At 35.4% G+C, this 22083-nt stretch overlaps 1 protein-coding gene across 2 annotated transcripts in view; it reads left to right on the forward strand.

Moving 5' to 3' along the window:
• The window catches only part of LOC150104214 (CXXC motif containing zinc binding protein), a 122294-nt gene that overhangs the window by 25084 nt on the left and 75127 nt on the right, over positions 1 to 22083 (forward strand). For both annotated transcript variants that reach the window (XM_090396225.1, XM_090396226.1), the window contains exon 2: positions 9068 to 9151. In XM_090396225.1, the coding sequence (XP_090252351.1) occupies positions 9068 to 9151 (84 nt within the window). The remainder of the gene's footprint in view (positions 1 to 9067; positions 9152 to 22083) is intronic.

Here is a 22083-nt window from a genome sequence, read left to right on the forward strand (position 1 = left end):
TACACAAAGCCAGGAGACAATTAATGTGTTGTCTTTAACAGGAATAAATGCAAAAATATAATATTGATGATATTGCTATTTTGTGGGTATGCACCACACACCTAGCACACTCTGAATATACACCCCTGATGTGTGTGTGTGTGTGTGTAAATTTATTGAGGGGAATGAATTCTGTGCTGGCATCAGTGGCAGGATCATTAAAAATGAAGACATTTAGAATGGAAATTGACATTGTTTTTTAAAATATGTAATTTTTGAACGAGAATCTAAATCACTCATAACAACAATAATTTCAGTTGAAATTATTGTTGTTATGAGTGATTTATGTTATGAGTGAAAACTATATCATCAGTTTTCTTTCTCTCTGTTTAATAAATGAATTTTGTGCTGGTTATGTAAATCACAAAAATTATGGCAACATGTGAACTTAATGATTTTGAAGTAGATGGGGAGAAAATGGAAGTGGTTGAGAATTTGGTGCTTCCAGGATCCCGAATTGATAAAGATGAGTATTGTACTGAAGAAGTTAGAAGATTATTATTATACAGAAAGAAAGCAATGACAAATTTAAGCGAGATCTTTAAAGATATTAGGCTCGCAACAAAAATCAGAATCGTTGAAGCAATGGTATTCCCTGTGGTACTGTACAGATGTGTAAGTTGGACCCTGAGAAAGAGTGAAAGAAGGAAGATAGATGCATTTGAATTATGGGTTTGGAAATGCTTACTAAGAATACCATGGACTGCAAAGCAAACCAATAAATCAGTGATAGGCAGAATAAAGCCAAATTGTTCCCTCAAAGCTATGATCATCGAGCAAAAATTGTCATACGTTGGACATATTATGCAAGCAAATGATAGTCTGGAGATGTTGATGTTGATGCTTGCTAAAGTTCAGGTAAGCAGGATAAGAGGAAGATCAGGAATTAGATAGGTGGATGGAGTTAAACAAGCATCTGGAATGCACCTAAAAATTCTGAAAGATATGGCTGGGGTCTGAATGGAGAGCGTATGTTCATAGAATCACCAGGAGTCGAAAATGACTCAATGGAACATAACATATGTAAATCACCAGTATTTCCACCAGCTTTTTTAGCACTGTTCACACACCTGCATTTCCCTCTTCAGTATGTTTAAAATAATACCACAGTGAATTTTTCTAAAACATTCACTTTGGTATTATTTTAAATCATTGTGGTATTATTTTGAATCATTGTAAAATCAAATGTTCAGTAGTTTGATTTTACAATAATTCAGAAAATAAATTTCCATCTAATTTTGTCAATAGTTAAAAAAAAAAACACTTTTATGAAAAAGTGTTTTTTTTTTTGACTTTTCACTATTTGACATAATATGTAAACAACTGACACTACTCACTGCTCTCAACAGTGAATCAAAACACAGAATTATGGAATATGATTTTATCAATACACAGTTTCTAATATTAGAAACCAGCAATAAGAGTAATTTTACATGGTTAATGTGTTTTTTGCTGCCCACTAACATTAAATAATTAAATGTAATTATTCTGTCACTAATGCAACACCAGCTGTGTACCAGTGGTAAATATTCAAGGTGTGCTAGATATGTGGTGCTTATCCACCGAATATCATCATTATTATATTTTCTTTTATTTCCATTAAAGACCACTAATTATTTCCTGGGTTCGTGTGATTCCTAAAAGTAACACAATATACTAATCTTCATGACGAGGACACTTTTTGACTCATAAACATTGCATCACATTCACTTTAATAGCTCTGGTGTGCGTTCAAAATACATACACCTTTGAGCCCTTTGAAAAGATGTACAGATGGTGCAGTGGGTCAAAATCTTAGTTTCTGATAGTTTTAAACTGCTCAGAAGGCTAGGCAGGGTGAACTCTGAGACAATAGCACCTAGAGGCTGTAATTAGTTACTGTGTCAACCAATCCAACTGGACGTTGTCATTTGTCATGAGTTGCTGCTTTTGTTTTCTTATTTTCATCTGTTTTGCATCCTGGAAGTGTGAACTGACATTGTAGGCAAGTTTTTATATATAATACAGACAAGTTTTTAATATATAATTTTCGATAAATTTATAACTTTTTTCCCCCATATTTACAATGGGAAACTGCACAGTTTTGCACAGAAAAAAATCTGCACAAATTTGGTTATAATTAATTGATAAAGTATTCAAAGTTATCCTACGTTTAATTGCATTAGACCAATTAAGATGAGCACCGATGTGCTTACACTCTTAAAACTTTTGTACATCAATAAAAATGTAATCATACGGTCAAACTGATGTGAATTTTGTAGTGCAGGTTGCATAAGCCACAACAGCACACCCGACCGAAATGGGCACGTGATGCCACTGCTGTGTATACTGTATTTGATGCTACAATAACACTTGCCAAGAAATTATATTCTACTGCTGCAATAAGCAAAACAATGTTTATTGTAGCATTAAATTCAGAATACAGAGCCAGTGCACTGTATTTAGTGACAGAATAATTATGTTTAATTTATTGGTGACAACTGAAATTTATGATCCTATATAGCAAAAAAAAAAAAAATCTATCTTCCACATTCACCATACTACACAGGTGCAAAACTAAGTGAAAGTTTTATTGTAGCACTAAATTAAGTGCAGTGTCCTAACAACATATTTCAAAATAATTGATAAGGGAAATTTATTTCATTCATATATGCTTCACTAAGTGCAGAAACAAATGAGTTTATGTAAAGTAAATTTTCAAAACGAAATATATATTTTTTCTTTTTTAATGACTTGAAATAAGATAACATTACTTTTAGGATTTTTATACCTTTAAGGTATAAAAATTCATAAATATTATTTTTAGAAATAAAAGTTTACTGAATTGAAGATGGCATGACATATATTTAACAGTTTGTAGAAACGTGCCTACCAGATGCCAAAGTTATAGGTTCTATGGTAAAATGAGTATTTGCCTGACATACACAATACAGCCTGCCATGAATGTATTAACTTTACAAGTTACTAGTACTATGAAGTTATATTAATCATGAAATATGTAAGGTAATAATGCAAGCATTTGACTGCAGAGCTGTGAGACTCATTCAAGTCCAAGCAGTTTATTCAAGCAAAGAACTGTTTTGCAAAATTTTTCAACCATGAAATTTCCAACATGACTTAAAATGTTTTTAATATCCTGAACAACTGGGAAATTAGCCAAAGCAGTAAACTAGCAGTTCCAACCAATTTTAAATTATGGATCTGAGAGTTGGATTAGAAATAAAGCATTTCATCAAAGATTAGAGACCACAGATATGAGAGCTCTTAGAAAAATTAGGGCAATGAACAGATAGCATCACTGGCAGTCATTAAAAATGAAGACATTTAGGAAGGAACTCCTTGACATTGTTTGCATTCAAGAATATGTTATCAGGGCTAATCTAAGGTGGATGATTACTTAAATAGAATGGGATAGGAAAGGTTACAAAACGTGTTTGATGCCAAGATATCAGGAAAAAGAGGAAGACCAAAGTCTAGACCGATTGATTACATTCAGAAGTACCTTTGAAGAACGAAATGTTAGATATGACAGTATTGGAGTACTGACAAGTAATAGACTAATTTAGAGGAAAAGTGTTGATAGGAGATTATTAATAATGTAATCTTAATCATGTAGTGCTGTCATAGCCTGAACTTCTCTTGAGGTACATATCAGGAAATTGATGACGAAGAACAACTTATTGTAATTCTTATTTCAAATTATTCATCCCTGTCCCACTAATTTAAGGACTGTATTTTGGTGATATTCATCTTTCACTCACTCTTTTTTTTTTTTAATGTGGTTACCACCCACGAAAGGTTATTACTAAACCTATAGTACATTTATACTGTGGGTGGGCGAGGATTTTTTTTTTTTTTCCATTTTTGTCAATTTTATGTACAGTAAAACCCCATTTTTACATTCCTGCCATTTATGTCATTTTCCATTGGTCCTGTCTGAAGGCCTATTCTTATGATATATTGTTTTCCCGCCATTAACAACTTGATGTGGACGTTATTTCCCGTGATTTGCGTTTTTTCCTCGGGTGGAAATACTGATTTTTGAATCGATTTCTACGGAACTCTGCACATTTTTGTTCCCAGATGGCATTGCTTTCGGCTGTAGTTTCGTTTCCACTATCACAGTGATTTGCACGCTTGCAGCAGTAATGTAGTGATGAGCGATACCGGGATTTTTCAATCACAGTACGAATTGATGCTGCAGAATTTTTGCTACGTAATTTAGCGTGTGAAAATTGCTTTCAAGTTGCGGTGATGGTGATGTTAGTAACATGGAGAAAAAAGACAGAAAATGTATTTCGGTAGAAGAAAAGATGGCAATTCTGCGACGTTTAGATTGGCATACCAGAACAAGTGTGCATTTAGCAAAAGATCTTGAACTCTCCATGTCCACTCTGAACACGATAGTAAAAAACAGGTCAAGCATTGAACTCAATGCAAAGCAATCTGGCGCTATGTAAAAAAAAAAAAAAAAAGAAAAGCAAAACCAATCGACAATTAAAGATTTTTTTAAATAGATAAATGATGTAAGTAATTGTAAATTCATTTATTTTCGGTTATTAAATTTTGTAACCGAGTATCTAGACTCACATACTAGCAGTAAGTCATCTTTTAGCCTTTTTTAAATGTTTTTTACATTTCCTGATATTTACACTTTTTTCCATCAGTCCCCTGAAAAGTGTAAAAAAGGGGTTATATATATATATATTTTTGTAATTTTTATTTATTATTTATTTTTGCATTGTCCAGAAACCCTGCTCTAGAGACCAAAACATGGAATTTTTTCAGCCACTTCAGGCCTCCAACAAGGGGGGGGGGTCTTGCACTGGGTGATAAAATTCATCTTCCATCTGAAGACAATCACTAACATCCATGACCATAGTGGGATTTGAACCTGCGACCTGTTGGTTGGAGAGTGAGTATGCTAACTACTCGGCCAACCAGGCCAGCTTTTATCTTTATCCCATATCCTTCACATCTGGAAAATGTGCTTTTGTATCTCTTTCATGAACCACATCCCTAACTGGTATAACAATAACAAGCCAATACCTTATTTAAATTAAGGGGATATTAATTCCCACATTGTTTTAAAACCAAATAAGAAACTCAAAGATCAGAATCAAAGAGTTTTATGCCGAATATAGTAACTGTAAACGTATCGGCGACTACTAGTGTAAGCTAAAGCATGTAGTTCAAGTACGTAGTACAAACTAGGGCAACTCGTAGCAAAGGTGGAGAAAGTTCTGATTGCTATTCTTAGTATTTTCCATAATGTAGAACTTTCTCCACCTTTGCTACGAGTTGCCCTAGTTTGTACTACGTACTTTAGCTTACACTAGTAGTCGCCGATATACGTTTATAGTTACTATATTCGGCATGAAACTCTTTGATTCCGATCTTTGAGTTTCTTATTCGGTTTTAAAACAATGCGGGAATTAATATCCCCTTAATTTAAATAATGTTTACATTGCCAAAATGAAGCCTATTGGCTCTTTATATTTTAAATAAGCCAATACCTTTTTCTCACTGTTATATACTGTCTCATCCTTTTTAGTAATTTTTTTTTTCTACACATCATTCTTCAGTCTTTGATATTTCATTGATACAACATTCTCTTCTGTGCCATCCTTCTTTTTTATACTACCTCATAATTTTCCTTTCATCCTCATTCATTGTATGCTGCCTTTAAAAACTCTGAGGTTTTGGATGTGTGTGCTCATTTAAAAAAATCATGTTAAAGAAAAGGGAAAGAAGATTTATTGTGATGGCAGTCATGATGCTTGTGATGACAGCTTGGCACATCTGGCCAGAGGTCTAGATAGTAGTTGATTTACTGTATAAAAAGATGCATAAAAATTATTTATGCAGCAGAATTCAAGTTAGAATAGGGAATATCATAGTTACATTGGGGTGTCCATCAGCTAGGTTCTCGTTCTTGCACCCTGTTAGAACCCATTAGGGGAAGGTAAAGCTGCTGTCAACCACACACAAGTGATTGAACTAAAATGCTTCCAGATTCCTTCCCTAAAGGATCCGCCTGGGGCCAGGCCTAAAAATGATATCGTTTAATATTGAAGGTTTCTCCAGTATCAAGCAAGACTTTATTGCAAATATTTGCAGAGATAATGACTGCAATATGCTCTGCCTGCAAGAAACTCGTAGGGGGGGGGATAGGTGCCACCATAGAGAGGAAGGTGAAACTCATCAAATACCAAATGATAAATATGGTAGTGCAATATTTACAAAAGAAAACTTAATTCCATTGACTCAACAAACAACAGAAACATTGAGCTTATTACAATCGCATTTAAAAATATCTCAATCACCTCAGTTTATAAACTGCCAGAAGATGCTTTCTCCTTCCCTGGCATCCTCCTCAATAATAATGCATATATGACTAATGTTGTATTAGGTGACTTTCACAGCCATAGTATTAACTGGGGTTACACACAGTCCATTGAAGATAGAAAACTTTTTGAAAAACAGGCTAAAAACCTTTCTCTAAACCTGATACATAATCCAAAACTCCCTGCATCTTTCAATAGTGGAAGATGGAAGCAAGGCTATAACCCTGACCTCATATTTGTTAGCTCAAAAAATCCAAAATTTGTTTTAAAAAGGTTCTACATACTCAACATAACCTATAATGCTTCAATTCAACCCCAGCCATTATGCCTAACACAGTCCCTTACTGATGATGATTTAATTTCATAAAAGCTAATTAGAAGGGTTTCATGGAAGATCTTGACCTCTCCATAGAACCAGTCCCACCAAACCCTCGAGAGTATCCCCAATTCAAAAAGTATGAAAATCTTCACCAAACACATTCCCCGAGGATGCCACATAAACTACATTTCAGGTCTTTCCAGTGACTCACAATCTCAGTATGCTAATCACTTACAACTTTACAATCCCTTCTTAGAGGAGACTATCCATGCAGAAGAAAATTATGCTCCAAGATGGCAGAGGAAAGGCGTTCCTCATGGAGAAAACAAATAGATGCCCTCGATGACCCATAGTAGCAGAAAGGCATGGAACTTTATTAACAGGATTAAGAAGGATTTCACTAAGCCATATGAGCATCCACAGGTAACAGCTAATCAAATTGCTTACTAGCCGCTGCTGCTGCTGAGTGGAAAATTCCCTAAATAACCACATAAATAAGATATTTAGAATCCCAAGTAAGGAACAAAATATAACTAACTCATATTTCACCATCACTGAACTCAACATTGCTATAAACCTATTAAAACCTAGAAAATCTTGCAGACCTTGATGATATCTGCAATGAACAAATTTAAACATTTTGGATCCAGGACTAAAGAGTGGTTATTAAACCTATAAAACACTTGCCTCAGAACCTTAAGGATACCAACTATCTGGAGGCATGCTAAAGTGATGGCCTTTTTGAAACAAGGGAAAACTCCAACTGAAGCAAAAAAAATTACAGACCTATATTACTACTCAGCAACCTCTTTAAACTCTATGAACAATTAATTTTGAATGGGCTACAACCCCTAATCGAACCCCCATCTTATTGCCGAGTAGGCTTGTTTTGTACCAGGCAAATCCTGTACATCACGTATTCTCAACCTCACTTGATATATAGATAATAGTTATGAGCAAAAACTAGCCATAGGAGCAGTCTTTGTAGACTTTGCAGAATATGATGCCATTAACCATCTCACACTCAGAAATAAAATGTACAGAATAACTAGAGACTATCGCCTTGTCCTCCTGATCCAATCACTCTTGGAAAAAAGATGCTTTTTTTTATGGGCCTGGGGGTAGGAAGAGCATCCCTCAAAAAAATGGACACCTCCCCCAGGGAAGTGTGTTATCACCATCACTTTTCAACATCTACATCGATTATCTCCCCATCTTTCCAGGAACTAGAAATTTTATCTATACTGATGACCTTGCCATAGCTACTTAATCAAAAAATTTCAAATCCATTGAAACTATTCTATCACTTACCTTAAATAGTCTAACCACATATTATAGCAGTAATCAAGTAATCATAGAAAAAACAATGGCAGATGTTAATGCAAGAAACAATATACAAAGAAAACTCAATTCCTCCAAATGGGGTGCAGACCCTAGCACACTGAGATCTTCTGCCTTGTCCCCTTTGCTATTCTTCTGCTGAATATGCCTTCTGGTATGGTCCAGATCCTGCCATGCTGAAAAACTTGACCCAGCATTGAATGAAAGCTGATGCTTAATTACAGGAAACAAACACCACTAAGTGACCTGTATACTTTGGCTGGTATTGTGTCCCTTCAATTCGAAGATCTGCATTCTCAGCTGACGAAAGCAGCATACAAATGAATGATGAATGCCACCCACTATTTGGCCAGGCTACAGTGTCCCAAAGACTAAGATCCCAACATAGCTTCCTAGCTCCTGTTGAACCACCTAAAAACCCTCTAGAGACAAAACTTGAACAATGGCTTGCACTATGCCTTGAGAATAAAACCAGTATTCCAACAGCTGAACATCTTCCACGTGGTACTCACTTGGATTGGAATACTTGAAAAACCTCAACAAACTATGAACGACAGGATGCTGCAAATAAAACCTCATCAAATGGGGCTGCCTCACTGGACCAGATAATCGTGAGTGTGGGAAAACCCAGTCCATGGAACACCTTCTTTCTTGTGCCCTTCTACAATCACCTTGTGCAAAAGATGACCTTATATCCTGCACAGAAAGAGCAGTTGATTGCACAAGATACTGGAGGAATATCTGACCATATTTATTGTATATAACTTATGTATAATTTCTTTTTCTTCATACTTTACTTATTATTCCATGTATAATTCACATACCAAATTTAAGCTGTTCTCATTTGTAATGCATCCTAATTTGTTGTAAATAATGTTGCACCACTTACTTGCTACTGTACCACTTGTGTTTCGATATGAAATAAATAAATAGTTACATTGCTACTAATGATATGAATACTCTATGAATAAAGTTTTCTTAATGAAAATATTAGTAATATTTATTCTATTTCAAATTATAGAAGGTTGGTCTTCAGATTAAAGCCAATTTAGAAAACGTGACAAATTTAAGGCCTGGAGGTGAAGATTTTCGATGGTATTTAAAGGCATGTTTTGTTACTCAGTTATCTTTAAAATAGTATTTTACATATGTTGACTATAATGTACTTTTTTTTTTGTCATTACCATCCACAGAACTTTTCAAATCTGTAGAGCACATTTAGTATCATGAGTGAACTAAGGATTAGATAATTTGGAAATCCTATTCCAAAGACCTTTTTAAGCTACATCACACATCCACTTAGGTGAAATTCATCTATCCCCTCTTCCCTTCCCACAAAGACATTTCAAAAACATGCGTAATCACTGTGAGATCTGAACATTTACCAGTTGATTGGAGAGCAGAGAATGCTGTTTACTTGTCTAGCATATTTTTACATAATAGTATGATGATGCTAATGTATATGAGGGGAGGGGGCTGGAAAATTCTGATAAACACCTAGAACAAAAATGATATTAAGGCAACTGATATAACCAGAAGGAAGAACATAACTACCAGCGTTATGAAGGTAACTTATGTTTTTATATTCTTATATCCTTGTATGTTCTTTCTTGTGGTTATATCAGTTGCTTTAATATCATTTTTGTTCTAGGTGTTTAGCAGAACTTTCCAGCTCCCCTTCCTCCATATATAAGTTTCCAAAAGAAAATAGAGAGTGAACACAACTGATTTACATAAATGAGATCCAGCCTGGTTGGCTGAGTGGTTAGCATATCTGCTCTCCAGCCAAAGGCTGTGAGTTCGAATCTCACCATGGGCATGGATGTCTGTGATTGTCTGAGAAAAATACTAGTGGTGGTAGTGGGCAGTAGATGGCATTGGTGTAGATGATGCGGTTCATTATAGTTGATGGGTTGAGTGGTGGAGACAGCTGTTGAGTAGGCACCCTCCATCGATGAGTGTTTGGACTTCTTAGGGGGTGTCAATAATAATAATATTTAAACTGTTCAACTCCAGTAGAGTTTTTATAGAAAAATCCCTAAGAATCCTTTTAATGATATTACAATCTGCAAAGAAAAAAGTTAAGGTCCCCAGACCAAAAATTGGGGGTCATCTTATATAGGGGTAACTGGTAAGAGACCCGTGGTTGCCATGGCAAAACTGCTAATACTTTTTCTCTGCGAACAGGCTTCCAAAGATCACTAGCTTTTGTTTACTCTGTCTATTGATGCCATTAACGGCTGATTCTGAATAAACCAATTAGAATTCTGAAAGCATTCATACATCTGCAACTTGTTGGCAGGGTAAGTTAATGCATTAACAATGTTTTGATGAAGAAAATTGATATGCCTGGAACTGAGAGTGATGCATAATTTTTTAGTGTGTATCTTAAAAAAATTACCTAATTACTAAATATACTTTGAATATTTTAAAAAAATATCACTCGTGTTCTGTTTTATGTTTAAAATATCGATTTTTTAATTTTGGGTTTGAAAAAAGTAGGGTTCGTCTTATAAATGGAAAAATACTGCATATATATATATATATATATAATCTCTAAAAGTACCTGTGGCATGACTAACAAATTACATGATAACCACAGTAATTAACTTTAATGAAATAAAAGTACATATATTTTGTACTGAAAATAACAGTACATCATCAGTGTGTAGAAACAAGCAAATCAAAGAAACGGGAATAAAAGGTACATGCAACAATTGGTTTACCAATTAAAAACTGTTGCTAAATGCTAGAAATTAATATATTAATAAACAATATTATTAAAAACTATTTTTGATGGTTACATAAAATGAGAATTTCCCAAACGTTTGGAAGAGAGAGAGAGAGAGAGAGAGAGAGAGAGACAATCATTCCGATTCAAATTTGGCTGATGTAAAAGGGCATCGCACTTCTTTAAAAAGGAGTTCATATTTAAAACTGCTTCTATGGAGATGATAAGCTTCATCCTACCAGATACTGTGCTTAGTGTCAATAATATGTTGTGCCAGACCAGATTCAAACTGAGTGAGTTAACATTAATAGATACAAACTTAGCTTTCCCAGATCTTCACGAATATCTTGAGCATGTAGTGGAAAGGAAGTCACTTCTTCATGAACTTATAGCAGAAATTAGTAGACTTAGTTCCCATAAAACAGAACATTCATAAACAGATTTAGAAAATGTTGGCCTTAAAAGGATTTGATAAATTAAGTAAAAGTGCTCCATGTCCATACAGGATATTAGAAAAGTTGCCTCCTTTACTAGTGAATTTTAAAATATAAGATATAAAGAATCCAACTAAAATACTAAATGCATACTCTGATAGGTTGGGATTAGCTTAATGTGCTAAGGAGAAAATGTAAATACATCATTGAGGATGAAAGTTTTCCTAACCTAAATAAGGAAGTAAAATTTTATAACAGTAAAACAAGATGTAATCTGATTCTTTTTCAGAAAATTGAAGACAACAAGATGCCAAAAAATTATTTTCTGGGTTTAATCCTTTATCCAAGCGTAAGCAAACAAAGTTTGCACCTGAAGTAATTTCATGACTGAGTAACTCATATATTGAAGGTAATGACTTCACAACCCTTGCCTTAGTATCCAATAATGCAAAGCACATATCCTTATGGACATGTATAATGCTGTGCATTATAGGTAGGGTCACTACTCAGACCTTTATTGAGATCTCATCAGTGGGAGCCAGATGAGGTATTGTCCCACTGATGAGACAGAACAGCTGATCTTCTTGCTTTTATTACCCACCTCTGGACTCAAGCCATGGAAAATTTTGGAAAAACTCATCCTTGACATTTCAGAGGTATTTTGATTGAGTTTGGTACAGGTTCTGCTTAACAAATTGCCATCCTACTGTCTGCCTCCCATGCTTTGCAACTGGATCGCCAACTTTCTCACTGGTCATTCACTACATGCTATGATGAATGGTTTCCTCCTCTCAGATTTCTCCATCAATGCCGGAGTATCCCAGGGTTCTGTTTTTTCACCTACTTTCTTCCTCCTATATATATAAATGACCTGACTTCTTAAGACATCAGATTCTATCCATAACTTCACAGATGACAGCAAGCTCCATTTCTCCTTTTCATTTAACAGACTTTGTAGTGCCCAACTGTTAGATACCCTGAAGATCCATCATGGTTCATGTCTTGACCTCCATTCTCCTAGCTGTATCTCAGTGGGGACAAGGACAACCTTGGAGACTTGAATGCCACCAAAACTCAGTTCGAAATATTCTCTTGCAAGAAAGATCTCACATCCCTGCTAACTTTCAGCAGTAATACCCTGATAACTCCACGATCAGATTTTCCTTCTTGGAGTGACCTGCACTTTCCATCCTTTCCTGGCATACAAACACATCTGAACCATAGTTGCTGCAGCTGCCCCCCCCCCCCCAGAAAAAAAAGGTACTTTTCTGCACAATGCAATACTTAACTCCTTTACAGCTGCTTACTGTATGCAAATCCCAAATCTGCCTATCCATGGCTATATGCCTATGCCTATGCTTTTCCTCTGTGAGAGGAAAATTTTGGGAAATTTATCTCTGTGATTGCTCAGTGGTATCCAGAAGAAGGTAATGTGGCCCCCTCTCTTACAGAGATCTACTTCAGTCCTTCCATAGACATTCAGTTTCCACCTTATGCCTGTTCTACAGATACTTTCAGATATGAACAGTGCTCTGCTGAATTGGCCACTGTCATTCCTCCACTTACCTCCATCATCATAACAACAAGAGCTGCTGCTTATTTACATCCATTTGCAGTCTAGTTTGAAACTTGCTGAATCAACTTCTTTTCCTCCTTTCATTCCATGTACTTTTGCCCTTTGAAACAGCTTCCTCCAGTCTGCATTTATCAAAGAATACAACTTTCAGCTGTTCAGAAACAATGTGAACAGATTTCTTCTACCTTCTTGCCCACACTCGGCATTGATATGCTATTGGTCTTGTGATCTTTTGTGTGTTGGTCAGTTATATAAAATAAATAAAAATTGAATCAAGTATTCAAGAGTTATAAAGAGGATACGAATAATTTTACTTATATTTGTAATAGAGATTTGCATCTCTCAGATTTATCAAATGATTCTGAAAAGCGATAATTTACAAATTAGTTGATAAATCTGGTATTGTATTGTACAAAGGCACTATAATTTGAGTCCTAGAATTCGTATCCATAAGAAGTGTTGACTTTTGTTAAAATTTAAAGATTAATTTATTATTATTATTATTATTAAGAGAGACCTCCAGGTAGTCAGGGATTCATTGAGGGAGGCCACATACTACATGCACCAGCTATCGTACTTATTCTTGAACATTTATCATACTTCATAAATTTATGATTTATTTAACTATTTATGTGGTTTAATAATTTTTCCAGAAATATTATTATTATTCATTATTCGTGACACCTCCAAGGAGTCCAAAGACTCATCGCGGGAGGACACCTACTGTACACCTCTTCGTCTCCACTACTACACAGAACCTCTACTACCAATCAGCTACATCAATGTCATCTATTGCCCACAACCACCATCATCACTGCTAGTATTTTTTGTCTGTATGCGGGATGAAAAATCCGAGTTTTCGAGAAAAAAAACCCTGCTACCTCCATATGAGATCGGCTAACTCACCTTCAATTGAAAAAGTCCATATAAAGATTCCTCCCGTCACGACGAGAATTGAACTTAGGCCTTTTACAATTGAAGGGCGCAACGTACTGTCATTCTTCCAATTGCGCTACGGAGGCGCTTCATAGGAGCATATGAATCATCGAAGAAGAAAAGTGGCCTGACGTTAAAACTAGAGATATTAAACTCAGCTCTTTACTATATGCAGATGTTAACCATTAATAAATCTACTATCTTCAGGCTTCACTAATTACTTTGAATAACTGCTATAATCTATTTGGTATAAGAATCAGCAAAATAAAAAGGCAACAGCTATGAAAATGGGCAAGAACATTGAAAACAAACTGCATCCTAAAATATTTTACCTAGGGAATGGGTAAAACATTTCAGCTATTTAGCAACAATGGCAAGTTACATACAGAAATAGACAATGGAATAAGAAAGCTGCTATGGAAGAGACAAATTAATAAATGTATATGGAATACAAGAGTAATCAGTCAAAACAATTTTAGCATAATTACAAATCTGAGAGCTGGGTTAGAATAAAACACTTAAAGACTAGAGACCTTAGATATGAGAGTTCTGAGAAAAATAAGGAGAGTGAATAGATGGAATTGGCAGATCCTGGAACATATGAACAGAGCTAATTTAAGGTTGTATGGTCTCCCATTTAAACAGAATGGGAGAGAGGAAAGGTTAGTAAAACTTGAGTTTATTCTCAGCACCACAGGAAAACGACCAAGAAGAAAACCATGTACACAGGTGTTTAACAATGCTTTATAGGCAGAAATCACATAAAGGACAAAGTTCATTGGCAAAATTATGTTACTCGATCTTACTGTCTTAAAATGCTGAACTTTAACTTTTGCAGTCATGACCAAATAAAATATGACCAAAACTTGATGTGACCAAAGAACACACAATGGCTACAAATTCAGGTACTCATGTAGCCTTTGTGACAAATGTTTCTGGTTTCATAATGCTAGGATTGCCAGAAGACCATTATATATTTGATTACATTCACAAGCTAAAGGAACTTTTCTGGGCTGTTGTTTTAGCTGGTTCCAAGTTAGTTGATTTTTGAAGCAAGTAAACAGTGTTCTTTTGACCCAGAAACTTAGGTTTTTAAGCTCAGAAAAATCAACCAGAGAAATCACTATTTCAAAAAAATACCGGTTAGGATGACATATATGGTCATCTTTTTGTACTCTCATCTTGAAGTTTTCAAACTCATCAGTGGCCATTAACTCAACTACTAATGACTAAAGATGGAATTTCATTCATTAGAATATAAACTGCTCCTTGACAAAAATTTTACATAATATAAAATTATTTATAAAAATAATAAAATCAATAAATGAAATAAAAACTATCAAAAATTTTAAACATAACGAGTGTTCTATAATTTTCAATAATTTCACACAGGAGAGGTCATTCAGCTGGAGTATACTAGTATCATGATGGAGAGAAAGGGTATGAAAAAACTAACAATGGACTGAAAGATATGCACATTATGCTCTTTATGAAATATATAAATGAGCAGGTTGCTCCAAAATGAATAAGAAAGTAATGTTTCTTATTCATATATATCTCCAAGACAGAAGTCTCAAATTATAGGTCACTCAGCATCTCAGGAGTCACAGTTAAGGTATGGAGAAATTGGAGAAAATCAGAACATGACTGGGTGGATAGGAATATGATACTCTTAAGGGACAACATAGTTTTGTGAAAGGTAGGTCTTGCCTTAGTAATTTGCTTACTTTTTCATAATCAAGTGACAATGAAGTTGGATAAGGGAAATGGATCAGTGATATTGCTAGACTTTGTAAAAATATTTAACAAGATTTTATGTATAAATCATCATCCATTCAGGGATTTAGACCTGGTGGCCTGTTCTGGTCTCATTCCATCTTTGCCTTGGTCATCCCTGACTCTCATATTCTCCAAATTGGAGCAAATGGGAATGGATATGAATCTGGTGATTTGGATTAGAGAGTGGTTTATGGACAGATATCAAAGAGTGGACTCAGTACTTGGTCCTCTATTATTTGTATATCAATGATATAGAAAATGATTTGACAAGAAATATTCAGCTGTTTGCTGACAATGCTAAACTGGGAAGAGTAATGGCAAATGAAGGCAATGCAGGGATCCCGCATGACTTAAAATAGACTAGCAGTATGGGGCAAAAGTAAATGGCTGCCAGTTTAATGTGGCAGTCATTTACTTTTTACCAAGTGTAAGGTGATGCACTTCAGGAAGAGATCAGAAGCTGTGTACTATATTAATGAAACTGAACTGCAGGAATCTCCTACGATGAGTCTTCTGACTAAATGGGGATAGCTGTATAATAATAATAATATATATATATATATATATATGACATACACTTCTCCCCTGGTCTCTAGAAACAGAGTTGCCCTTGCATATGATATACATCACAGCACTCCACTGTACCATTTTTAACAGTCCCCCCCCTCTCAAATTAATAGAACATTGCTCATTGGAAAGAGGAATTTGCATATGAATTTGAATTTTCAATCAATTCATTGAACTTGCATTTTTTATACTGGAAATATGGTTTTCATTTTTATTTCACTTTGGTATAGTCATCACAAATAAATAAAAAGTATAGAAAACCAAAGTCATCATTTCTTTCATGAAATAATCAAATACTTTTCTTTTACCTGTCATTTCAGAAAAATATTCAATGCCCTTCAATATATAGTTCTTTTTCACTTGGTTATAAAATAAATTAATAGCTTTATATTAGTTTACATAATCATAAACTTCCTTTAGCAGTTTTCTTCCAAATTAATCTGTTATCTATCAGGACTGATATTGTGAGATCTTATATTTTTAACTTCATTGCCATTTCTTACTGTATCATTCCACCTAGACTTGGTCTATCTCTTGGTTTCCTGCTTCCTTGGCAACAAATACTTGTTTTGCTAACTTCTTCTCCCATTCTGTTTTTCTACCACATGAGATCAGCCTTTACTCACACATTCCTGAATACTAACAATGTTCAAATAACAATGCACAAAGTTCTTTCCTAATAGTAACAATGTTCTTGAATACTAACAATGTTAACTTCCTTCCTAATTTTACATATGAGTCTCTTATTGATGCCATTTGTTCACTTTCCTAATTTTTTTTCTCAGAACTCTGATATCTGTGGTATCCAGTCATGTTTTATTTTTAACTCTGCTGTCAGATCCATAAGCCAGAATTAGTTTGAACACTATTGTAAACAGATGCTTGAGTGTTTTGCCTAATTTTGCCATATTATTATTATCGTTATCAACATTTGACCTCCATGGAGTCAGAGACACATCATCGGAGGTACTCACTATTGCATGCAATGCTCATCAAACCGTGTCTTAAACTGATTCAGTGTATCCACATCCACAACACACTCAGGCAATGCATTCCACTCACCAACCACCCTCCATGCAAAGAACCTGCTTCTTACTCTTTTGCTCACACCCTCCTTATACAGTTTCCAGCAATCACCTCTTGTTCTGCTCCCCTCTCCCATTCTATGAAAAATCTCTTCTATGTCTGCCTGATAACAACCCCTGACCAGCTTATATGTCTCAATCATATCCCCCCCCCCTTCTTCCTCCTATTCACGATGCTCTGCAACTTGCATTCTCTCAATCTGTCCTCGTACTCCACATTCCAAAGACCACTGACTACCTTTGTGAATCTTCTCTGTACCCTTTCCAATATATCTTCGTCACCATGAAAACCTGGCAACCAAATCTGTGCACAATAATCCATATGAGGCCTGATCAAGGCCTTATGCAATGGAATCATAACCTCTCTATTTCTGCATGTGAGGGTTCTCTGCATCATTTGTATTATTCGATGTGATGTCTTCACAACTTTGCAGTGTGGCCCTTGAATTTTAGGTCCTTGTCCACATCACTCCTAAATCTCTCATCTCCTCTACTTCTGTTAAAGTTTCCCCCACCAAGTGTATACTTTGCATCCCATCGTTGGTTACCAAATCTCAAAATCTTACATGTGGCAACATTGAACTGATAGTTCCACTTACCTGCCCATTCATACAATCTGTTCAAGTCCTCTTGTAAGGCATTAACATCAGCTTGACTGTGCATTGCTCTCCCCAGTTTTGCATCATCCACAAACAGCTGGATATCACTAGTTAAACCTGACCCAATATCATTAACATACAAATTGAACAACATTGGTTCCAAAACTGACCCCTGCTGCACACCACTGGTGACCTTTCTCTTTCGAGATACTGCACTCCCATATACAACTTTCTGATACCTATCTGACAGCCAGTCACTGATCCAACACAGAGGTCTGTTATCCAATCCCATCTGTTTCAATTTATTTAAGAGCTTGTCATGTGGCAGTCTATCAAAAGGCTTTGCAAAATCCAAGTACACTGTATGGCATCTCTGTCTAAGGTATTTGTCACCTTGTTATAGTACATAAGTAAGTTAGTGAAACATGATCTCCCCTTAACAAACCCACAGAGAATACTGCTGGATGGCTACTTCTCACCAATCTCTCCAGGATCTTCACTACAACTCCAGATATACAGACCAACCTATAATTTGAAGCTACAGCCTTATCACCACCTTTATGCAGTGGAACAATTTTACCCTCCTTCCACTCCCTTGGAACCTGTGCTGTTGCAAAACTCTTATTAAACAGGCATGCCAATGCTACTGCCAGTTCCCTGGAACATTCTCTTAAGATGTGTGGTGATATATCATCAAATCCTATCTCCTTATTAACATCAAGGTTATTTATTTCCTCAAATACCTCCTGCTCACTCACAATTAAGCTATCCTCTCCTATGTCCTCTACACTTAAGTTCCTCATGATTTCACCCTGATCAGGATGAAACACACATAAATTGATCACTGAATATCTCAACAATGTCTTCTGCAGCAGTTATTACCATTCTACCACTTCAATCCCTTAACTTCATCTTTCCATGATCATTCTTCCTTCTACTTGCCATGTATGTAAAAAAAAAAAAACTCTTTAGGGTTTTTCTTAGCCTGATTTGCCAATTTCTGCTAATACTCTACTTTTGTTTTCCTTACTAACTGAGTCACACTCCTGGCTTGTTTTTTTATATTCTTCATGTGACTGATTATTCATCTTGTAAATAAATTTACAAGATCTAAGTATCTGAAATGTTTTACTTTTTCTCCATTCAGGATGTAGTTGCTTTTTAGTATTCTGCTATTTTTCATAGTTTTGTTTTTTTATTACTGATTTTCATAAAAAAAAAATTATTACAGAACTTATACAGTTTAGTTAAGGAATCCTGCAGACTTGTACTAGTTTTATTTGAGCATTTAACAGTGGAATCTACATAAAGTAAAAAGCTGAGTTGAATTTCAATATCAGGCTTAGTTCCACTTTCTTTCATAATGCAATCCATATAGATGATGAATAACAGAGAAGATAATATGAACCCTTGTCTCACACCTGATTCAATCAAATCATCTTCCTGTACCTCCTTCAGCTCTGACTCACAGTTTAAACATAGACTGTGTATTGCTTGGTACAGTTCCCATTTACACCATATACAGTCAAACCTTGTTTGGTCTACATGCACTCAGTCTTTGTCACCTACTCTGTTTACTGTCATGCATCATTCATGTTATACCCCTCCCCCTCATGAGGCAGGCATGAAGCATTGCTGCTCAGTCAGTTGTTCTCCAGGCATTTTGTTGATTGGTTGTGACTTCATTTTTATATTTTTTGGGTGACAATAGTGGTAGTATTTTATGACTTGTGTTTATTGCACAATAGTACATACTGTAGTACTGTACTGTAAGTTAATTTAATTTTACATTATTATTAAGAAACACTCATAAAATCAAACCTATGGCTCCTAAGAGATCTCAATCTTCTGAAGCTGGTTCTGCAGGTAAAGCATCAAGAAAGGCCATTAGTTTAGCCACAAAGCAAGCAGTAATAAAAGATCATAATCAATGGCTTTGTGTTAAGTTAATTTGTGAAAAATATAGCATGGCTAGGACCACTGCAAATACAAGAATTAAGAACAAACGGGTGCTGGAAAAAATGAAAGCAACAGATTCCTCAACTAGACTTTTTAAAGGGAGAGAAACAATTGTTGAAATGGAAAGACTGCTAGAAATATGGATTAGAGAAAAGCAAATGAGAGGTGATTCTGTTTCTCAGGTGTTTATGTGTTAGTGAATCACTTTCTTCATCAATTGCTCGATTTACTGAGTTCGAAAGGTTCAAAAAAGAGGTCAGGGTAATAGAAGAGGCAATTCATTGCTGATTAGAGGCAGAAGAAGAGTTGAAAACTGAGTTTGCAGAACTTGTGGAAGAGGAGAATTCTTCCAGAAGTTCTTATGGAAGAGCCCTCCTCCAGACCTGTTGGTGGAAGATCTTATACAGCAGGGTTTCAATGTGCATGTGACACAGGTATCTTTTGCTAAGAAGGACATGTTATGAAAGAGGAGTCCAGATTACTATGCCACAAGTCCATGAAGGACCACTTCACTTTGCTCTGTTGTGGGAATGCCTCTTGAGGCTTTAAAATCAATCCTATGCTTATAATTCAGAAAAATCCAAGAATTTTCAGGTAGAAGAACATCACGAAATCTTTTCTTGGTTATTACTGGAAGAGCAACAAGAGCATGGGTTATCAGGCAAATCTTCAGTGAGTGGATGGCAAGTTTTCTGTCCAGCTGTGCAGAACTACCTCATATCCAACAAACTTTCTCAAAATATTGCTGTCATTGGCCATTGACCCTGAACTGGCAGCCCACATCAGTGTGAAGTTTCCTTTTGTCAACATTAAAATTCTTCCCACATCCTTGAGGCTGTGTAAAGTCATGAAAGAGGTAACCACTATGAACTCTGTGTGGAAGAAACTGTAGTCCTCTGTGATCCATGATTTTGAGGAGCAAAGCAACCATGAAGCTGCAATGTTTCACCTTAGGCAGGCATTGGAATTGATGCTGATGACATGCAGGAATGTTTTCAAGAGCATGAGAGGTAGTTAAATGCAGCTGACCTCCAAGAGATGGAAAAGGAATTTGAATCTGACAGTGGTGAGGAGGAGCCAGAGAAAGAGAGTGACACTGCTGCACAGATGGAATGGAGTTAAGGAGATGACTGCTTTCCATCCTAACATAGAGAGACAGAGTTAAATATCTGCACCTTTGAAGATAGCACTGTGGCCTGTTTTAAAAAGCTCTTGAATGAGAGTTAAAAACATAACGCTTGACACAATTTCTTCCAACTTCTGGGAAGAAATTCTTCAACTCAACAGGAGGAAGTATCCTCACCCCAAAGATAGATTCCTCCTGCAGAAGGAGAGGTACAGTATATAGGAGAACTTCCTGACACTTTTTCAGGAGATCCTTCTTCCCAAAACTAGTCTTTCTCCTCCTCACCTCTCTATCTCCTCAAGTTTAGCATCTACAAAACCAAGATAAAGTTTTTTTATTTTTATTATTTGTTTATTATTCAATTTATATGTATAATACATGTTAATTAATATGCATTAAAACACAGATTATGAATTAAAACATTTATAAAGTCTTAAATTAATAGCTTTCAGGGCATACATTTTTACTTCTGAATCTCTGTAATGGATTACCTAAAATCTCATTGAACATATAATTTGTTTGACATCACTTTTCCCAGAATGAATTAGTGATGTTAAACAAGAGTCAACTGTAATTGTAGCATTTTGTACAGCTTTTCTCTTGACACTTTCTCATATGTCTTTCCCAGATCTACAAAACTTAAATACAGATTCTTGTTATATTGTGATGATTTCTCAACTATTTATTTCTCTTAGAAGGAAATTCTAATCCTGACAACCTTTATTTGGTCTGAACCCAGCTTGTTCTTCACCAAGTTTCCTTTCCACAATTTTTCTTAGCCTTTTCTTAAGTATGCTTGCATGAATCTTACCTGGGAAACTCATTAGGGAAATACCTCTGTAATTTTGACATTCAGCTTTATTCCCTTTTTATACATTGAGTACAATGTAAGTCATCTGAATTTAACCCTTCTCCCCCAGCCAATTCTTATGATTTATACAGTGTAGTGTATAATTGATGACTTCTGTATTAGAACCTTATATGATACCATAAGCACAAAGAAGTTCCATTATCCAATTCTCATTTTGAAATTTGCCCATATAACTCTACTTTAACTTGCCTACCAAACAAGAAATTTATCTTTTTGGTGTTGAATGTTATTGCTACTCCTTCCTGTGATTATCATTGCCTAAATATAACATCTTGTATTCTTTATTTTCATAATTGATTTTCAGAACTGGTACTTCTCCAGTTCTTCTGCTAGTTTTGTTTCTTTTCTGTTGCTTTTTCTTATGTTGTGGTCAA

The sequence above is a fragment of the Typopeltis vanoorti genome, chromosome 8 (assembly GCF_054136105.1).
Source record: "Typopeltis vanoorti isolate ZY-2024b chromosome 8, IOZ_Tvanoo_1.0, whole genome shotgun sequence".
Taxonomy (NCBI): domain Eukaryota; kingdom Metazoa; phylum Arthropoda; class Arachnida; order Uropygi; family Thelyphonidae; genus Typopeltis; species Typopeltis vanoorti.